Raw genomic sequence first — 20,928 nt, forward strand, 5'->3', positions numbered from 1 at the left:
TGTTGGTGTGACAGTTGGAACGCCGACTGGACGCAGGAGGGGTATCTCCCTTTGTTTCCCCCTTCTCCTCCCCTTATGGACAGAAGGCTGAGAGGGCCAGAGTAGCAGAAAAGGATGGACTCTCCATTGCACCATGCAAGGCGGCAGCGGTTGGTCACCCCTTCCCCTGTACATCGCCCCCCACCTTCTCCTCACGATGGGGGTCATGCTGAATGCTGTCATGGCCTTGACCCAAGGTAAGTGACATCCATTTTACAATGGATCGGCCAATGGTATGCAGGTCTGGGTACCGGGATTCCCCAGGGGGCAGGACCAACCGGCCGATGAGCATCACTTGGGTCTGCCCCTTGGTGGTTCTCAGGCCTAGCCTTCTCGCAGAGGGTACAGAAACTGGGTGACGTGGGGTGGGGGGAACCATTACATATACAGTCATACCTCGGGTTGAAGTTGCTTCAGGTTGAGCATTTTCGGGTTGCGTTCTGCGGCAACCAGGAAGTAACGGAATGCGTTACTTTTGGGTTTCACCACTCACGCATGTGCAGACGCTCAAAATGACGTCACATGCATGCGCAGAAGCAGCGAATCGTGACCTGCGCACGCGCAGATGCACAGACGCAGGTTGCATTTTGCTCTGGATGTGAACAGGGCTCTGGAATGGATCCTGTTCGCAGTCAAAGGTACCACTGTAATTGAGTCTGTTGCAAAAACAACAAAAATGGGTCTTGTTGCGGCACCTCAAAGATGGTCACATTTATAGTGGCAGGTTTTGCAGGCAAAAAATCCTCCAAGGTTTAGTTTATGCCCTTATGGCTTATTTTATGCCCTTCAATCTGACTCATTCTCATTCTGCTGGAGCCCACTTGTGTGCCACATCAAGTATTTTGGGTAGAACGTTAGGGTGGCTTGCCATGCAAACACCATCTGATGAAATTCCCTCTTCCTAAGCCATTCTGAGAGGTATAGGAAGCCTGTCCTGTGTTTGCAGCTGGCCACATTTGCATGGCTGGTGCAAGAGGTCCTGCTGCTTGCAGCAAATGCAGAGCCACTGCCCACCCCCCACCCCATCCTCTTTCGTCAGACAAACCACCTACCAACATCTTCATTTTATTGGGATTGAACCTCACTTCATATTCAGACCCTACTATTCCTCCAGGTAGCTCAGGGCAGCTTGCATTGCATTGTAATGCTTGTTATCTTCACAACAACTCTGTGAGGAAGGGTAGGCTGAGCATTGACTGGTCCAAGGTCATGGAGCAAGCTTCGTGTGAGTTGAGATTTAACTCCAGGTCTTTGTGGTTCAATCCCATGTGCTCTAATCATTAAATAATTTTATTTTCCCCGCAGTCAAAAATGAAGTGGGCAAAGAACAGTATTCTGTTACGTCAGTTAAAAAGAATTTCATTTATGGCAATACCCACCATAAAGGTAACATTGTATTTTTCCATTTCTAAAATTAAGACGGTGCATGGAATACAGTGTGTGTGTGTTGTTGTTGTTTACCAATGAAAGGAGCAGAGATAATTCTTAGAAGTTCAACAGGAGCATCGTATCCTGTTTGTGTCACTTTATTGAAAGAGGTCTAAACCACTGAGCCGCTTGGGCTTGCCAATCAGAAGGTCGGCGGCTTGAATCCCCACGATGGGGTGAGCAGTTCGAAAGCACACCAGTGCAAATAGATAAATAGGTACCGCCTTGGCAGTAAGGTAAACAGTGTTTCTGTGTACTCTGGCTTCTGTCACAGTGTTCCATTGCACCAGACGTGGTTCAGTCATGCTGGCCACATGACCCAGAAAGCTGTCTGTGGACAAACGCCAGCTTCCTCAACCTGAAAGCGAGATGAGCGCCACAACCCCATAGTCACCTTTGACTGGAGTTAACTGTCCAGGGCAGTGCCAGATTTATGTATAGGCTAAGTAGGCTGAACCCTAGGGCCTCTAAATCTAGGGGGCCTCGCCAGCCTGCCCGCTCCCCAGTACTGCAGTCTTCCGTTTCCCAAAATTGTAAACCCAAGACTTCATGCGAGGGCAGGGCAACTTGGGCCTCTAAATCTAGAGGGCCTCACCAGCCTGCCCACTCCCCAGTGCTGCAGTCTTCCCTCTCCCAAAATTGTAAACCCAAGACTTCATGTGAGGACAGGCCAACTTGGGCCTCTAAATCTAGGGGGCCTCACCAGCCTGCCTGCTCCCCAGTGCTGCAGTCTTCCCTCTCCCAAAATTGTAAACCCAAGACTTCATGCAAGGGCAAGGCAACTCAGGCCCAGCAACTATTAGACTCAGGGATAGCCAGTGGGCCCAATTCGAAGCAGCGGGGCGCAACTTGATTATTATTTTTTCGTAGGGCCCCACTTCACAGCCAAAGTCTGCAGAATCTTATAGCTATAAATAAAATTCACCTAGATTCCCCTGGTGCAGGGGAACCCTTAGGAGCGGCCCGCGGTGCCCAATTTGGTCCAATTGCTGCAGTTGCCTTAAGGTCAGCCCTGATGAGACTGTGCAGGGGTTGGACTGACAAGCCCTGAACCTTCTAGGTCCCTGGTGTCATCATTCAGAGTACAGACTCAAGGGCTTGTTATGGAAATCAGTTTTGTCACCTCTTCCCCCCCAAACCCTGAGACAATGAGCCCAGCCACCCTTTATTCACAGTCGCATAAGCACTACACTACAGCATGGCCATAAACTTGTACATTCAACTGCTGAAATATATAACCAATATGTAGCAATGGAGATTTATGTTACTGCTTTATGAATGAACACTGTGTTTTATGAACGGACTCTGTATTTTTTGAATTACCTAATAGCCACCAATAGGGAGCTCTAGAATCTGACAGCTAACCAATTGGGTACTACCAAACAGCAACCCCTATTGCTGAAAGCAGATAACCAGCAGGAAACGCTTCAGCTCAGCCTTTGCACTGTTGACTGAACACCCCCTGTTGTGCAGATAATGGAGAAAGCTCGTAAATTGTATCCCTTCTGGCATCCTGGCCAACTCTATTATGCTGGTGTAAACCCTGGTGCACCAGAAGTACAGAATAGCAGCAAATAAAATCCGCTCATACGTCAGCAACTGATAAGACTTGACAACCAGTTCTTCCATGGTCTTCCTAAATTATAAAGCTCCAAAATACAGACCAAAAGAGAGCAGGTCTGGGAAGAGCAAGGCATACAATGGGCACCACCAGTGAAGAGGCCCTGCTCCGTGTAGCTCCTGCCCTGTCATTTGATAGGGTGCCCACTTGCCCTCCTTCTTGACATGGAATGCTCTCTATTGGAGTCTCCAGGTCCACTACAAAGACCATAAGAAGGGAGAGCAGGGACCTTAAAGTTTTCAACAGCTGTTAAGCAAGCAAGCAAGCACACAGGTCACCTTTGTCACAGTCAGGACGCCTATGTCCTGGCCAGGCCTGCACCCAATCTGCACCCAAGGTTTTTGTAAAACCTTGTTTGTCCTCAGTAACCAAAATTATATTATCAACATATACAAGCAGAAAAGTTGTTTTCCTTCATTTGCAAGGAATCGTACAAAACAAAGTGGCACTAATAAAGAAAAGTTCCAGGGTGGCAACAGAAAGCCAACTAAAAATGCTTTTGCAGTTCATCAAAACTATCCAGCAATATCAAGTTATAGGAAAACTGGTGCTATTAAGAGTAATCCTTCCAGTTGGTTAATTGGTTTGGCAACTTCCATGCACATGCTTATTATTTCCACTAAGAGTTAAATGAACTAATCAGAGGCAGCTACAGGAGAGCTATGAGATTCAGTTGAGGGTCAGATGCCTTGTCAATCCCAGCAGGCATATAAGAGGACAACACGGCCTGCCCAGGCCACAAAAGGTTCACAAAGTTCAGTTATTGCAGAAGTTTTTCAGTATTAATTTTATGCATTTTTGTTTATAACACTTTTCCATTTTCTTCTAGTTGTGGGGGTGGGGGTGGGGAAGGGCCTCACAAGTGGAGTAGCCTAGGACCTCTCTTCATCTAAATCTTGCCCTGGTCCAGGGTCCTTTACCTTTATCTTTACTTATGCTCAGGATATGACAATTTTTCAACATCTTCTTCTTCTTCTTCAGTGAATGTCTATGTCAAAGTACACAGAGACAGCCCCTTCCTAGTGTGCATGGACTTGTCACTTTCACAAAGTGAAGTCATAGACCCCAACTACCTATGGATTGGGCCAGATGGACTGAACCTGAGACGTGAGTTACTTTTTTGGCAGAAACAGAAATCATAGAATTGTAGAGTTGGAAGGGACCACGAGGGTCATTTAGTCCAACCCCCTGCGATAGAAAGGATCAATAGGCTTTCTAGCTTTCTAGCTCAACTCCCTCTTGAAGACAGGGCTACAAACTCACCCCCTCCACATGGAGAGATGGATTCACCCATACACCATAATGTGCCACAACTAGAGTGTCCGAGTAGCACAGAAATTAGGTGCTTGTCTGCTGGGATCCAAATAACTGTGTAACTACTTCCATTTGCCCAAGAGGGTATTGGGCTTGTGTTTCCTGACTTTCAGTTGCCCTGGCGCATGGCAAATCACTTTTGAAACTGACAGCTGGGAAATTATATGGCTTCCTACCTCCCCTTAACCTTTTTTGCTAAGTTAAACAGGCCCATTTATTTTGGTATCTGCGCTAATAGTGACTTCTACTGGTGGCAGCTGCCCCAACACAGAAAGCAAAATTAGGATGCCATTTGCATGTATTGTAGTACCCCTCCCACCAGATCCTTTGCATGCCTGCAGCTGCCTTAGAGCACAGGTTCTCTAGGCTCATGTATGTTGCATGTCTGTTGACTTGGCTTTACCTTTCTTTCTTTCTTTTAGGGAAAAGTTATGTGAATCTCACAGCTACTGGAAAGTTGATGGTGCGCGGTTTTACAGAGCACCTGTCTGGATCTTACACTTGCACACTTTCTTACAGAGTTTTACAGCCCGACATGAAAGGAGAACGAGAGATATTCAAGACATATAGGTTTATGGTATATGGTAAGAAAAGCAAGTCCTGTCTTGCCTGTGCCCTCCTAACTCTTGCTCTAGGCCTTGCCTAATTCCTAGGCTCACAAACAGGACTGAATCAGGCTACTTTGAGCCTTCAAAACATACAAGAGAAGTTTGGATACTCAGAAATGCACCGTCCTCTAATGAGGACTCAACTAGAGTTGCCAGCTTTTCAGTTAGCTCCTACTCCTGTGCCTTTGACAGCAGCTAAATCTGCAGACACCATAGGTACTTTATCTCCATTATCTGGAAGGTGTTACCTGTGCCTGTTTTGACAGATCAACCTGCTATAAAAGGCACAAGAGCTGGCCAAGACAACACCTCTCTCTCTCCCCCTCCCCCCTCTCTCTCATACACAGAGGGGGGGCACAGGTACAGGTTTTCTGCACTTCTCTTTCTCTGCAATTAAACTGGGATTCTGCACTAATTGCTTATATGTAAGTGCCCCAGAGCACCTGTTTACTACTAATATGCAGAAACTGAGCTGGTTCACATGTCATACTAATCCACAGTTTTAATTATTTGTTATTATTTATTAAATTTGTATACTGCCCTATACCTGCAGGTCTCAGGGCGCTTCACAGTTTTAATGCAAGGCGCATGAGTTGGAACAAACCTGAGCAAGCCTTGAGCTTGCATGCTCCTCTGATGTTTCTCCCCATCCAGCTTCCCAGATGATCCAGTCCTGGAGCCATGGTTCTGAGTAACTATAGTGAACTTAAACAAGCCAACCACCCAAGCCATGGTTTGAAGCTGGCTTGTTAATGCTAACCGCAGTACGTCAGTCGAAAAAAGGCCATGGTTAACTTAAACGTGAAGCTTTAAACTCCTCCTGGCTGTGCAAGAGAAGAGGAAAGGGTTAGCACATGAATGCTCATTCTAGCTCATGGACATTATACTAAACTACAGTTGTGCTAACATGACTGTTCTTCATGGATCTTGTCCCAGGTGCCCTGCTTCTTCCCTGACTTTTAGTGGCCAAGGAAAGAAACTTTAAGTGAGAAAGAGAAACAGCAGCAGCACTACTGGTGTGGCTTACCTGGTGTCAGATTGCAGCCAATTCATAGATCACAACCCAAATATGTTGACCGAGGCCTGAAAACAATAGATTATCTTACACCATAAGCCTGAGAGAAAAGAGCCTGGGTCTTTTATTTTATGTACAAATCGTAGTTGCGGTAGGTGCTTTATAAATTGATAAATATGGTTAGCAACAGCAGCAAATGATAGTGCATACCATTTAGAGTCACACACATTTCTCCTCTCACCCCCATCTTTTAAAGCATATCGGGAACCAGATTACACGTATCGAATGGCTGTTCACTTTACGACCAAAGAGTGCCGTCTAACAACAAATCATCAATTCTTTCAAGAGCTAAATAAGATCTTGAACAATCTGATTTCCCACCTGACGTGTCGTATCAGCGAGACGTCCTACAGATGCTTCTCTGTCAAGCGACCAAAACATGGGCTAGAAGACGAGCTGTTCATTGTTTTTCAAGGTAACAGAAGAGGGGTGGTTCTGTTTTGTCACCATGGCCTTTGGCCAACGGGAAACAGTGGTGGGATGATCCACATAGAGCTAGATATTTAGAGAGGATCTCTAAAGATCCGTCAGAGGGATATTCTATCTCCAGTCTTAGCACCAAACACCACAGCACTGAAATGTCAAATAGACCCTCTGCCTGTTCTTTAAGAATAAAAGGGGGAAATGCTGCCTTTTACTCTTAAACAGCAGGCAGAGGACTTATTTCCAATCTCAGTGTTATGGTGTTTGGTGCTAAGATCAGAGATAAAAGATCCCCCTGACTGGCCTTTAGAGAGGTTCCCTAAAGGGCATTTTATCTCTTATCAGAAGAGAAAGTGCCCTGTCTTTCTAACAGTACACAAACTTCCTGAAAGGTCTCTTGCATACCTCCACTGAACTTCCTTGCAATATGCAGCCACCAGAGAGGATTGGGTCTTGGTTCACATGGGCTCACACAGAGCAAAGTGAAAGCCCAAACAACATCATGAGAGCTGCCTGCAGTGCAGAACATGCCCCAGAATTTGCTGCAAGGCCCTGGGGTTTAATGGCAGAGAAATCAATGGCAAAAGTCTTCTCACAAGATAGAAGTTTGAAAGCCACTGCCATAGGCCAGGCCTTCTGTCGCTGTCCATGGTACTTGGTTATAGTATAACTGAAGCCACGTTCCTCCTTCCTCTGTTGCTTGCTTCACCCATCACTTTAAGAGCTTAGGGTTTGGGGTTTATTTCCTCCCCCCCTTCCTGGCCCAAAGATGGAGCTATAAGACAGGTTATGTGTCTCCTGGATTGTCCGTCCTTTTCTAATAACACTCCTAAACAAGGCAGATCTAATATAGCTTGAAAGAAGGCAGCCTTTTTGGCTGCAGTCCTAAGCAACCTTTCCTGGAAGCAAATTCCATTCCAATCGCCCAGGTTTAATTGTGAGTAAATAAGGCTTGGGAATGAGTGCAAAAATCCTGTCTTTGGTGATTCTTTAGGCACAATTATCAGAGAAATGAATTTTCATCAGCAGGCAGTTGTATTTCTTTGCCTTTTAGTGAGTCCATTTGCCCCTGGCTGGGAACTTATCTGTCGCAAGATGGCCTCTGACTGTGAAGATGTGACCAACAACCGTGTTCAAAAGGTCAGAGTTCTTTTCAAAAAAATAATAATTCTGAACTGGAATATTCAACAGTTATACATTCCAAAATGCTAACAAGATAAGTGAGTTGGAGGAGAGGGAATAGAGGCTCAGAGCAGCTTACAAAGCATAAAATACCTTTCCCTTCTCCTTGGCATATAGCCTCCTGTGTACACTAACAAGTCATAACAGGTCTCTCTTGCAGTATCTTGGGTTCGAATTGCTCTCTAAGTTAGGTTTTTTGGGGTGGAGATAGGTAAGTGCCCCCTCTCCCCAACTGGCAGTGCTTGGATCACTAACTGTTCTGCACATCTGCTGCAGTTGTCCTTTTTTTTGGCTAACTGTTTTGAAAGCCCCCCACCCCTTGTGGTTATTCCATTAGGGTAAATGGGGCACTACCCCTTTAACCTCAATCTGCCCTCTGCCAGCGCCTACCTGCCTGTCTCTTTACATGCATCCAGTTGAGGGGATGGCCCTGAGTGTTGGTTTCAGCATTGCCCTGGCAGAACTCAGCAAGGAGCAGGGTGGGAACCAAACTAGAATTACTTGGCTCTGCCCATCATTGGCTCTGGTTCCACCTCCTCCTGGTCTCCCTGGCCTGCCCTACCAGTACCAAGAAGCACCCTCTACCATTAGCACATGCACAGTATTACTAAGAAGCATGGCTGCCATGACAGCCTACTGAACAATGAGGCTGGCAGTGCCGACAGGAAAAGGAGGGGATAAACACTGGCTGGAGAAATTAAAGGGAGCAGCCATAACCTAGAGGCCAGGGTTCCTGCACCTTCGGTTTTTATCCTGAAGTGGGAGGGTGATTTCAGCAGATGCCGCTCCTTGTGACATGCACTGCAGGGGCGTGAATACCTTCACATAGCCCATTGCTATCCTTTAAAAGTGCAGGGAGCAAGCAACTTCAAATAGCATAGATGTTTGAACACTAGAGGGGTCTTCCGCAGGCATTTTCAAATGTTAGTGCACAATTTATGGGGACTAAAATCTTGTTCCTTTATGTAATGAAATGGTTGCTATAGAATGCACTGGCAAGTGCAAGGAAGTGAGAAGGAATAAGCCCCCCTTGTTACATGTAGGGAAATATATAACGTTGATGCATCCAGTCAACATGCAAGTTGTTGTATTTTTCTGACTTAATTGTATGTTTTAGGCCCAGTCGCTCGTGGAAGAGTTCTTCCGTAGGCAGCAGTACATCATGAAACATGAGTTTCAGAATGCCCCTGCAATCCATTACATAGACCATAGTTTACAAGTCACTCGGCTGGACAGCTGCCGGCCAGGGTTTGGGAAAAACGACATCGCCCACAGCGACTGTGCAAATTGCTGCGGTATTTGTTTTATTATCTATCTATCTGTTCCCACCATCCTCACCATCCTCCTCTGAAGTGTTTGGGATGGCACACATGGCTTTGGGAAGGTCACTCCCCATTTATTATCACAGCTCTGCAAGGTAGCTACTGAGGCTGAGAGAGGTTGGGCTCAGATCAGTGGCGTAGCATGGGTTGTCAGCACCCGGGGCAAGGCAAGTAATTTGCGCCGCCTAACCCGTGGATTTGCACCCCCTAACCCATGGATTTGCGCCCCCTAACCCTACCCCCCAGATGTTGCGCCCGGTGCGGCCGCCCCCCCCCTGCACCCCCCACGCTACGCCACTGGCTGAGATCACCCAGCAATGAATGCCCACTTGATTTCTCCTATTAAATCAAGCGATATAAGGGCTCTTTGAGCACAGCTTTTTGAGGCTGAGAGAACACCTCCTACGCAACCTCAAAAGTACAGAGGTGCAATTGCTCCTTTTAGAAACAGGGATGGGTGAATCTGTCTATTTTAGGTCAGTGCCACTTTGGCCAAAAAAAAATCAACAACCCCAATTCATTTCTGCAGCACATTGCCCAACCAAAAACCACTCAAAATACTATTGAAATATTTATCCCAAAAGTATTTTTATTCCCTCTGCACACATATACAGTGGTACCTCAGGTTAAGAACTTAATTTGTTCTGGAGGTCTGTTCTTAACCTGAAACTGTTCTTAACCTGAGGTACCACTTTAGCTAATGGGGCCTCCTGCTGCTGCCGCACAATTTCTGTTCTCATCCTGAAGCAAAATTCTTAAACAAGGTACTATTTCTGGGTTAGCGGAGTCTGTAACCTGAAGCGTCTGTAACCCGAGGTACCACTGTAAATACAAACAGTGTAGCGACATTTGGAGGCGGGTGAAAGCAGAGGTGCCAGAACAGATTAAATTCGTCAACCAAGGTACCCCTGCTATTTGTAATTCCCATCCTGTGAAAATTGCTTTGCTTCCCACTGTCACTACTACAACGAGGATTTGATGTTAAAGATAACAAATGAGCACTGGAAGTTTGGCAGCAAAATATTAACAATAAAAACAAACAAACCTGATGAATTTGTGGAATAAATGCAATGTCGCAAGATGAGGGAATGGCCATTTGACAAATAACTTGGAATTGTAAATAAATGTTTTCCTTAATTGCAAAGGTTAGACAAATGATTGCAATGCTGTTGCACTTGGTCCTTTGTGCATATGTTTTGCATGTGTGTGCATGGAGAGGTAGATATATAATCTTGATTGCTGCAAGAATATCATAACTGATAACCCATTAGATGGCTTCATTTCCCCAATATGACGTTTGCCCATTTGGTTCGCAGTGGCCTGTGACCCCGGAAGCTACAGCCCAAACAATGCAGTGGTCTGCCAGCCGTGTGCAAATATACGAATTAAAAACTACGGAGCAAAATCCTGCTAAATAAAAACAAAATGAGAAAAATGGAGAGTGGAGCCTAAGACTTGTTATTTCATCGTTTTCTGCTCCAATCATGGGTTCAAACGAGAGTCAAAGAAAGACATGGAAACGATAGCACTGTATTTACTTCCACCATGGAATGTCTAGTAAATATACAATAAAATTAAGCACATAATTCATAATAAGATCTAACAATAAATAGCTAACAATAAATATGTGGAAACATAATACCAATAAAGCAAAACTAAGGCATCTCCAAAATTAAATATTGATCCCAATAAAAACACCTGAACGATACTAGTCTCTAGGCATCCTGAGTGTCTTAATAGTCACAATTTGTGACCCTCGTTTCAAGGGAATTTATTCCTAATTTTGAACTCAGCAGCTGAGAATTTGGCTCCTCCCACTTCCAACAGTGTATCGCCATACAGAAGCTGGACCACGAGGCCGTATAACACTCTTCTGAAAAGTCTTAGGATAATCATAGTTTAGGGTTACACTCTAGTTGTTGACTAGCTGCAGTTTCCTGTGAAACAGGAAGCCTCCACATTTGTATTAATGTTACATGTGGCCTTTGGACCAAATATCCCTCCTAATAATGATGGTGATGATGATGTGATGATGATGATGATGATGATGATGATGATGATGATGATGATGTTATTTATATGCCGCCCACATGTCTGGGTTGCCAAGCGGAGGAACCTTGTCAACAAATATTTCCAAGGTTCCTGCAAGAATCATGCATTTGATGATATGAAGACCTCATGTGCAATCTTGGTCTGGCATCTGGACCATGTGGCTGGATTTCACAAAGATGCATCAGAAGATGGAAAACCATACAGGCTAGGATGGTAACTGGGATGGCAAACCACTCCCAAGCAGCCTTCTATCTATCACCCAATGCAAACCATTTGCTACTTCTTGTGGTCTTCCAATCGCTCCATTCCACAAGCGGAGAAGCAGGAAGCACCAGCCAATTCAGAACTGGAGGGTGGAAGCACTGAGTGCTGTACAGGGCTTTACACCTTAAGTCCTCAGCCCAGCTGACCCCCCCCCCTTGCAACAGGGGGGAAGATTTGCCTTCTTAGGAACTGTTTTACTTCCTGCTTCACCCACTTAGGATCTGCAGGGCATACAAGCTGGAATACAGAGCAGCCAGTTCTGAACGGGCTTCGTTGCTCCACAAACAGACGGTGGAGTCTTTCCCAGCTTCCAAATCCAGCCCACAAGTTTGCAGCATCTCAATGGCTAGGGGAATTTCTTCGTTCTTCAAGGAATGATGTGGAATCTCGAAATCGCTGCCTTCGTCGCCAAAAAGAATCCACTCCAAAATGCCATCCATCTTTTGATGTAAAAAAAAGAGGGAGAGAGAGAATGGGACAAAATGAGTGAAAGGGCCAATTTACATGTGCCCCTTCCTCTGGCATATGAGCAATAATTGCCTTCCTTGGGCGCGCAAGTGCATGTGAACTGAGCGCTCACAGAGACAGCGGAGTACAATTCCTGGGATGAATTGCGGGAGAAGGCAGTAACTGAAGAAGACGTCAGAAAAGCCCTGCTGGACAAAAATCCTGTCTAGTCCAGCACCCTGTTTTCACAGTGGCCAACCAGATGCCTGTGGAAAGCCCCAAAGCAGAATTTGAGCACAAAAACACACTCCCATTTTGGATTCTTAGTAACTGACATACTGCCTCAGCTACTGAGGTAATATAAAGGTAAAAGGTAAAGCACCCCTGGACGGTTAAGTCCAGTCAAAGGCGACTATGAGGTTGCGGCACTCATCTCGCTTTCAGGCTGAGGGAGCCAGTGTTTGTCCACAGACAGCTTTCCAGGTCATGTGGCCAGCAGGACTAAACCGCTTCTGGCACAACGGAACACCGTGATGGAAGCCAGAGTGCACGGAAACACCGTTTACCTTCCTGCCGCGGGGGTACCTGTAATATATGAGGTAATATACAACCATAGGGACTAGTAGCCACTGATAGACTTCTCTTTAGTCTGTTCCCAGCCTGCTTTCTTGTTTCTTCACACATGCACACATGTTCACCTCACCGTAACTAGGGAGAAGTCACCTCCCCCAAACTCTGATTCAAAATACTCCAGAAAGATCTTTTACATTCTTCCTAACTGTTCCTTCCCCAATGAGGAAAGATGAACCATCTTGGGCAGAGTGGATGACCAAGAAAGAGACAGCCAGTGGCCATAACAAAATGTTAAAACTCTTAAGGGAAAATTGTCCTGATGTAAAGAGTGAGGGAAGAGCAAATGAATACCTCCCAGGCATCATCATCATCATAATAAATAATAATAATAATAATAATAATAATAATAATAATAATAATAATAATAATAATAATAATAATTTATTATTTATACCCCGCCCATCGGGCTGAGTTTCCCCAGTCACTCTGGGCAGCTTCCAATCAAGTGTTAAAAACAATGCAGCATTAAATATTAAAAACTTCCCTGAACAGGGCTGCCTTCAGATGTCTTTTAAAGAGAAGATAGCTGCTTATTTCCTTCACATCTGAAGGGAGGGCGTTCCACAGGGCGGGCGCCACTACCGAGAAGGCCCTCTGTCTGGTTCCCTGTAACCTCACTTCTCGCAATGAGGGAACTGCCAGAAGGCCCTCGGCGCTGGATCTGTGTCCAGGCTGAACGATGGGGGTGGAGACGCTCCTTCAGGTATACAGGACCGAGGCCGTTTAGGGCTTTAAAGGTCAGCACCAACACTTTGAATTGTGCTCGGAAACGTACTGGGAGCCAATGCAGATCTCTCAGGACCGGTGTTATGTGGTCCCGGCAGCCACTCCCAGTCACCAGTCTAGCTGCCGCATTCTGGATTAATTGCAGTTTCCGGGTCACCTTCAAAGGTAGCCGCATGTAGAGCGCATTGCAGTAGTCCAAGCAGGAGATAACTAGAGCATGCACCACTCTGGCAAGAGTGGTCCATGCTCTAGGCATGAATGTTTGGTATTGATCTTTTCTTTAAAATAATAAGAATAAAAAACTGCATGGAAGGAGTTAAGCCGGAAGGTACTCACCATCTCCAGCTGCTGGGCCATTTTCTTCTTCTCCAGGATGGTATTCAGCAGTGGTAGCATCTCATAGTCCAAGTCTGTGAACACAAATCCCAAGACGTGATGAATGGAGCAATACTGTCACATGTGGATGGTAGCATCTTTTACACACACATGCGCAAAGTTATCCAGAACAGACAGGTCTGGATGGATGGCTTAGAGAAGGCATAGGCAAACTTGGTCCTCCAGATGTTTTGGGACTACAGTTCCCATCATCCCTGACCATTTGTCCTGTTAGCTAGGGATCATGGGAGTTGTAGTCCCAAAACATCTGGAGGGCGGAGTTTGCCTATGTATGCCTGGCTTAAAGGCTTGCAAGGAAGGTGCAAAAACTATCCACCAACCCCTCTGGCTTTGGAGAAGCCAAGCAGACACACCCAACCGATAAGTGTTTTCCATACCATCTAGAGAAGAACAAAGGAAGTTGACTGGTCCCCAGAGATCTTGGTTTTTCACACACTCTGTGTCTTGAGAAATCCCTAAATAGGAAAGAAGCTTTTCCACAGAAGGTCGGTGTTCCTCATTCAGGGACTCCAGCATGGAGTGGTCGACACTGTTTCCTGCCATAGAAAGCTCCAGCTGATGGGAAATTATAGCAATTGGTCAGTCAACAAGGGTGAAAATGGATAGCTGCCACATATAGCAGAGCCCTTAGCTCCCAATGCCTTTCTTTTCTCCCCCCCCCCCCCCCCAGAGCTGAGATGCATATTTGCTGCTAAGTTCAAATTAAGGACTTCTGGAAAGATAAGCAATGTGATTAGGTGCAGAGACTGAGTGGATAAGTTTGGGTAAAGCCAGGATCTTGGAACAGACAGGCTGGAAGCTCAAGAAAGAAGATACTTTGGTAGCAGCTTTCCGGAACAAGCGCTGAAACTGAAGGGTACATACCCGCTATGAAGAAGAACCTGTGGCCCTGCAGGTGTTGCTTGACTCCAGCTCCCATCTGCCCCAGCTAGCATGGCCAATAGTTAGGAATGATAGGAGTTGTAGTCCAACAACATCTAGAGGCAGAGCCGGCCCAGCCAGTAGGCAGGGTGAGTGAGGCTGCTGCTTCAGGTGGCAGATGCCTCCAGGTGGCATGCCAATGAGTGTCCCACCTGCCTGCCACCACCAGTGGCAGAGAATCACCACCACCAGCAACTCTAATTTTGGGTATGATTGCATCCATTTGGGGCAAAATCTTACCTAAAATTTGCAAACCCTTCCCCCAAATCTGTGCTGCTTCTAGGCCAGCAGTGGCATGAGCAGGTCAGTGATGGCAGCAGGGCAAAGAGGCACTTCCCGTTTTGTCTACAGCCCCCCCCCAGCCCCCGTCTGGTGGGTCACAGGTTCTCCAACCCTGACATTTACAGATTTAGTCTGTGTCCATACTAGGGTTTCCCAAGCTTGAGTCTCCAGCCGTTTGTGGACTACATCTCCCATCATCCCTAGCTAGCAGGACCAGCAGTCAGGGACGATGGGAACTGTAGTCCACAAACAGCTGGAGACCCAAGCTTGGGAAACCCTGGTCTACACCTACATGCAGCAGAATAGCACGGTATATGAGCTGTCGAGCAGCTGAGAAATGTGACCAACCATCGACTGGACAGTGGGAGCGACTTCTCCGTCCTGCAGGAAAACTTCAAAGGATTCCAGAAGCTGCTTCTTCAAAGGCTGGCTCAAGAGTGACAGCGGCTCATATGCCTCTTTGACAGCGTCTTTCACTTGCTGGACAGCTAAAGGTTGCAGTCAAGACGGTTAGCATGATTTGCACTATGGCGCTTCTGATAACACACAGGTTCAACAGGTTTGCCACCCCTGATCTAAACGAGGAGGTGGCTTTGCCTTTGAGGACTGAGGCTGGTTTATGATGGGCAATAGGCTCTTGGGTAAATAACCAGCCTCTCTGTTAAAAGTGCTTGTTAGGGCACATTGCTTAGATATTCCAGCGATACATAAATAGCTTAAATGAATAGTATGGCACTGAGTTTCAGAGGCAGTGGGAGCTAATTTCAGCTGGGTTCAGCTTTGAGAGGAGCAAGAGGAACATAGACCACACCTGGAGAACTGTGTCTAGTTCTGAGCACCACAATTAAAGAAGGATATTGACATGCTTGAACATGTGCATTTGAGGGTGACCAAGATGATCAACGCGGGACGTGGGTGGCACTGTGGGTTAAACCACAGAACCTAGGGCTTGCCAATCAGAAGGTCGGCGGTTCGAATCCCCGCGATGGGGTGAGCTCCAGTTGCTCGGTCCCTGCTCCTGCCAACCTAGCAGTTTGAAAGCACGTCAAAGTACTAGTAGATAAATAGGTACCGCTCCAGCGGGAAGGTAAACGGCATTTCCGTGTGCTACTCTGGTTCACCAGAAGCGGCTTAGTCATGCTGGCCACACAACCCGGAAGCTGTACACCGGCTCCCTTGGCCAATAAAGCGAGATGAGCGCCGCAACACCAGAGTCGGCCACAACTGGACCTAATGGTCAGGGGTCCCTTTACCTTTACCTTTTAAGATGATCAAAGATCTGGCAACCAAGCCTTAGGACCAATGGTTGAGGGAGGTGGGTATGTTTAGCACAGAGAAGAGGAGACTGAGAGGAGATGCAATAGACACCTCCAAATATCTAAGGAGCTGTCACTTGGAGGACGGAGCAAAGCTTGTTTTCTCCTGCTCTGGAGGTTAGGACCTGAACCAGTGGCTTCAAGTTATGGGGAAGGAGATTCCGATTAAACATCAGGAAGAACTTTCTGATATTAAGAGCTTTTTGACAGTGGAGCATCCTCCCATGAGCGGTGGTGGACTCTCCTTCCTTGGAGGATTTTAAACAGAGGTTGGATGGCCACTTATCATGTATGATCTAGTTGAGATGCTTGCATTGCAGGGGGCTGGACTAGATGACCCCCGGGGGTCCCTTCCAACCCTACAATTCTGTGATTCTACAATTTTTATGATACTGAACCAGACCTACTGCCTACTACTGACTGGCAGTAGATCACTTATTTCCCATTCCTACCAGGAGATGCTGGGGACTGAACCTGGAACCGCCCGCATGGAAAACAGATGTTCTGCCACGGAGCTATGGAAGGAATTTGCTGGTCTCTGGTGGCAAAGATCTGCAGGATTGGGACGGGCAGATTCCAGGCGCGAAATCAGAAAGCAACAGAAGGCCACTTGCCTGTTAGTGAGGAGCCCAGCTCATCCTGGAATGCTGAAGGGAGAAGGAGAGAGAAATTTAAAAAATATTGGCTTAAAAATACCCACTTGGAATTCATGTTAGCTAAAGCTGTGTTCACTGTGCACCCACTGTGTTTCCAAGTGCTGGGTTCACACATCATCCAAAACGCATTATGCACTCTGGACCTTTTTAACAGAACACTACGGGTTGAGTCCCTGTTCCTCAAACCAGCTTCACACCAGCTAGAATTCGTAAGCTGTTCCTAATTCATCTCTAGCCAAGGTGTGAACACTTGGCACAGGGCAAAGACATCCCCGCCATGTTAAACGCCGCCCCCCCCTTCATGTGTGCATGAGCAGAAATGAATCTGACACTAACGAAGCCGTGTTGATGTGAAGAGCTGGAGCGGAAAACACTGTGAAACCCACCAGGTGGGGGAAATTTAACAGTGCTGTGCAGTGCTAATATAACAACTCTAGTAATTTTTGCAAACCTTTTCCTCTGTTCCCTCGCCTCCTTCTTGTCCTGTCTACTTTGGACATTCATAAAAGGTAAAGGTAAAGGTACCCCTGCCCGTACGGGCCAGTCTTGACAGACTCTGGGGTTGTGCGCCCATCTCACTCAAGAGGCCAGGGGCCAGCGCTGTCCGGAGACACTTCCGGGTCACGTGGCCAGCGTGACATCGCTGCTCTGGCGAGCCAGAGCCGCACACGGAAACGCCGTTTACCTTCCCGCTGGTAAGCGGTCCCTATTTATCTACTTGCACCCGGAGGTGCTTTCGAACTGCTAGGTTGGCAGGCGCTGGGACCGAGCAGCGGGAGCGCACCCCGCCGCAGGGATTCGAACTGCCGACCTTTCGATCGGCAAGTCCTAGGCACTGAGGCTTTAACCCACAGCGCTACCTGCGACATTCATACTGGAGCATTATCAAGACAGAGTCCTCTCTGTCTGTCTCTTTTTGTTTCACTTGCATTATTCCGCAAAGCGACATACATTTTGAGTACATTATTATGTGTAAATTATAAGTAACAACAGTCTCACACATACCACCATACGTGAGCGAGGAAACCAACTTTGTTTGAAGCTGCTGGCAGAGCAAAACTGGAAAGAAAACGAAGCAATGATCAGGAGAGGATATAGAATCGAGTTCTTCATGTCTTCCATGGTCTCAGAGTGACCCTGGGACAACCTGCGGAGCTGAACTGTTTAGCTACAGGTAGATGCCTCACACACCAGCTGTTATCACACCACCCAGCAAGCTCTCCAATTCCTGTGGTTCTGCAAACCAACAGCATCACTGTCAGGGACTGGTCCAAAGAGGAAGGATGGTGAAGTCTGCCCTGCCCCCCCCCCCACTTCCCGGAGAAGAGGGAGACAGTATAGATTTAGAACAGTGGTTTGCAGAAGGTCATAGTTCAGAGGCTGCAGAGCGGAGAAGCTGGGAAATATTGGGACGGAAGCAGGAAGAAGAAGCACCAGGGGAGAAACAGCTGACAGATTCGGAGTCTCTAGAAAGCATCCAGGACCCCCCCCCCCTTCAAGGACCCGGTGTGCCTTGAGAGTAGTAGAACAGAAAGCTCAGAGATAGAAAACACAGATCAGCAGGCGCAGGGGTGATGTAGAATAGGAGGGACTGAGGCGGTGGGACTTTACTTAGAGCAACGCCATTATCTAAGAGAGACTGCATTCCTTTCTGTCTCTCTGTGAATACTGAATAAACTACTTGGTAAGAACTCTTCTTATTTATCTGCTTCTTGGCATCCCACTTGACAATCATTTTCTCACTCCGTTGCAGGGTGAATTGACTCATGGGCAACCTTCTGGAAGCTTCATGCTACTAGTGGAAGGGGAGCTGATAGTCCTGACCATTTAAAAATGAGAGAGCTGCTCTCTAGATCATCAAGAGGGCAGAGACTGTAGAACCTCCAGGTGCTGGACTATAAGTCCCATCATGCTGTCTGGGGCTGAAAGGAATTGGAATCCAACAACTGGAGGGCTGTAGGTTCCCCATCCTGGCTCAAGATGCTTTCACATTCTTTGTGGAAGCTATACCCGTCTCAATCTGTGCAGACAACTCTTTTCACTCACCCAGTTCTTCATCGTAGGTTTGGAGCTTCTCAACCGCATAGGCCAGCACTGTGCCCTGGGGGATCAGCATTGCATTCTTCTTCACTGTTGTGCTCAGGCCCTGTGTGCAGACAGTTGTTGTTCTTGTGGTTATTATTATTATTATTATTATTTCAATTTGTATACTGCCCTTCATCTGAAGATCAAAGGGCAATAAAAATACGAAATGAGAACACAAAAGACAACAACCACAACAAAGCAATAACCCCCCTCTCACAAGCACTTATAAAAGGCCATGGTTGATTGTTCAATCAGCCAATTACCTGGTAACAACATTTTGTTTGTTTGTTTGTTTGTTTCCCACCCATCTGACTGGGTTACCCCAGCCTCTCTGGGCAGCTTCCAACTAAAAATAAAGGAACAAAACAACACATCAAACATTAAAAGTTTCCCCAAACAGGGCTGCCTTCAGATGTCTACGAAAAAGCATCTGACAGGAGGGCATTTGACAGGACGGGTGCAACTACCTAGAGACACTTTGTTGCCTGGTGCCTAAAGACCTGTATGAAGGTACCAGGCAAGCCTCCCCGGGTAGAGCATTCCACAATTGGGGAGCCACCACAGAAATGTGGGTTGTGGGAGACAGAGAGAGAGAAGAGGGAGAAACCACAAAGCTAAAGGCCACAAACCTGTATCGTCAATATTTCTGCTGCTGTCACCGTTCCCTTGCCTCCTGCTTGGACAGTCTCCTCAATCAGAAGCGGCTCCATTATCTCGAAAGCCTCTGTCACAACGTAGAAATGCAGCTTAGGGTAGAGTTGCTGGAGAAGGCTGAGGGATGGCACCATTTTCCTGAAAGCAAGGGGGAGGTATGTTGCAATGGCTCCTAAGCATTCAGGGTTCTTGCTGAGTGAGGAAAGAACGGGGGGGGGGCTTCTGCGCCCCTCGTGAGGGCCACTCTGGGGAGGGCTACAGAGCAAAAGGTTCCCAGTGATGTGGCACTTTCCCAGACCCCACACCCGGATCCTGCCCAAGACAATTTGCTTGCTGAGGCAAAGGACAACATGGTGTGTCTCCCTGCCCGCTTTCCATGTGACCTTCCTGGCAGTTTCACTTCAAGACTAAAAGCATCATCTTAATGCGCATGCCTCCCCCACAGCTGCCCAGTCCACAACTGCACAATATTTGTTCCACCCCAGGCACCGCCAACCCCCGCTACACCACTGCTACCCAGATGCTCAGAAAGTTGAGGTCATTTTAATCTGTTTTAGTATTTTAATTTTCGCATACTTCAAAAGAGGTTTGTATTTTTTTCTCTTGGTTTTATTGTTTCCCCTTTTTGTATACTGTTTTGATGGTTGGTTGGTTGGTTGGTTGGTTGTGTATGTGTGTGTGTGTTTTACAATCAAGCAATGTATAATTTTTATGAAATGAATAAATGGCTAGCCTCCTGGAAAGTGAGGAGAGTGAGCATTCCAGAGACAAGGCAAGGATTGTAGCAGATTCTGCAAGGAGTGCATAACTCAAGTCCTAACTCAAGGAATCCTAACTCAAGGCTGCTTTCTTTCTTCTATCCTTGACTGCCCTCTCGTGGAAACTGTTGGGGCTGCAGTTAAGTCTTAAGCCCTCTTAGCAAGAACGGATTCTATTTGTACTGAACCGCTGTTGCAGCTTTTGCTTGTTCCCTTCCACGTGGGAACTTTCATCTTGTTTGCTTTCAACATTGCTTTGTCATTTAATGCTGGGTATGCCAGGTTGCAGGGACGTGGGTTAAACTACAGAGCCTAGGGCTTGCTGATCAGAAGGTCGGCGGTTCAAATCCCCGCGATGGGGTGAGCTCCCGTTGTTCGGTCCCTGCTCCTGCCAACCTAGCAGTTTGAAAGCACGTCAAAGTGCAAGTAAATAAATAGGTACCGCTCCGGCGGGAAGATAAATGGCGTTTCCGTGCCCTGCTCTGGTTCACCAGAATTGGCTTAGTCATGCTGGCCACATGACCTGGAAGCAGTACACCGGCTCCCTCGGCCAATAAAGTGAGATGAGCGCTGCAACCCCAGAGTTGGTCACGACTGGACCTAATGGTCAGGGGTCCCTTTACCTTTGCCTTTATGCCAGGTTGCCGTGAGAAATAGTGCTTCAGAGGAGCTCCATAGTGCTAGCTGCCCTCACAAGGACTGCCAGGCTATTCCTATTCTCTGATC

At 46.9% G+C, this 20,928-nt stretch overlaps 2 protein-coding genes across 2 annotated transcripts in view; one reads left to right on the plus strand and one right to left on the minus strand.

Annotated features, from left to right (window-relative positions):
• On the plus strand, positions 1-10,451 carry ZPBP2 (zona pellucida binding protein 2). Its single transcript, XM_083708858.1, has 8 exons — positions 1-236; positions 1,345-1,425; positions 4,070-4,195; positions 4,825-4,986; positions 6,282-6,500; positions 7,563-7,648; positions 8,808-8,985; positions 10,329-10,451. The coding sequence occupies exons 1-8, from the start codon at positions 134-136 to the stop codon at positions 10,424-10,426; spliced, it is 1,053 nt and encodes a 350-aa protein (XP_083564984.1). The 5' UTR covers positions 1-133; the 3' UTR covers positions 10,427-10,451.
• LOC310829822 (gasdermin-A3-like) overlaps positions 10,450-20,928 on the minus strand; it is a 19,363-nt gene continuing 8,884 nt past the window's right edge. The window contains exons 5-12 of the mRNA XM_083708804.1: positions 19,420-19,582; positions 18,752-18,851; positions 17,711-17,764; positions 16,664-16,696; positions 15,082-15,221; positions 13,908-14,085; positions 13,471-13,544; positions 10,450-11,768 (exon numbers count right to left, since the gene is read on the minus strand). Of these exons, the coding sequence (XP_083564930.1) occupies positions 11,535-11,768; positions 13,471-13,544; positions 13,908-14,085; positions 15,082-15,221; positions 16,664-16,696; positions 17,711-17,764; positions 18,752-18,851; positions 19,420-19,582 (976 nt within the window). The 3' untranslated portion in view covers positions 10,450-11,534. The remainder of the gene's footprint in view (positions 11,769-13,470; positions 13,545-13,907; positions 14,086-15,081; positions 15,222-16,663; positions 16,697-17,710; positions 17,765-18,751; positions 18,852-19,419; positions 19,583-20,928) is intronic.

The sequence above is a fragment of the Podarcis gaigeae genome (assembly GCF_964106915.1).
Source record: "Podarcis gaigeae genome assembly, chromosome: 13".
Lineage (NCBI taxonomy): Eukaryota > Metazoa > Chordata > Lepidosauria > Squamata > Lacertidae > Podarcis > Podarcis gaigeae.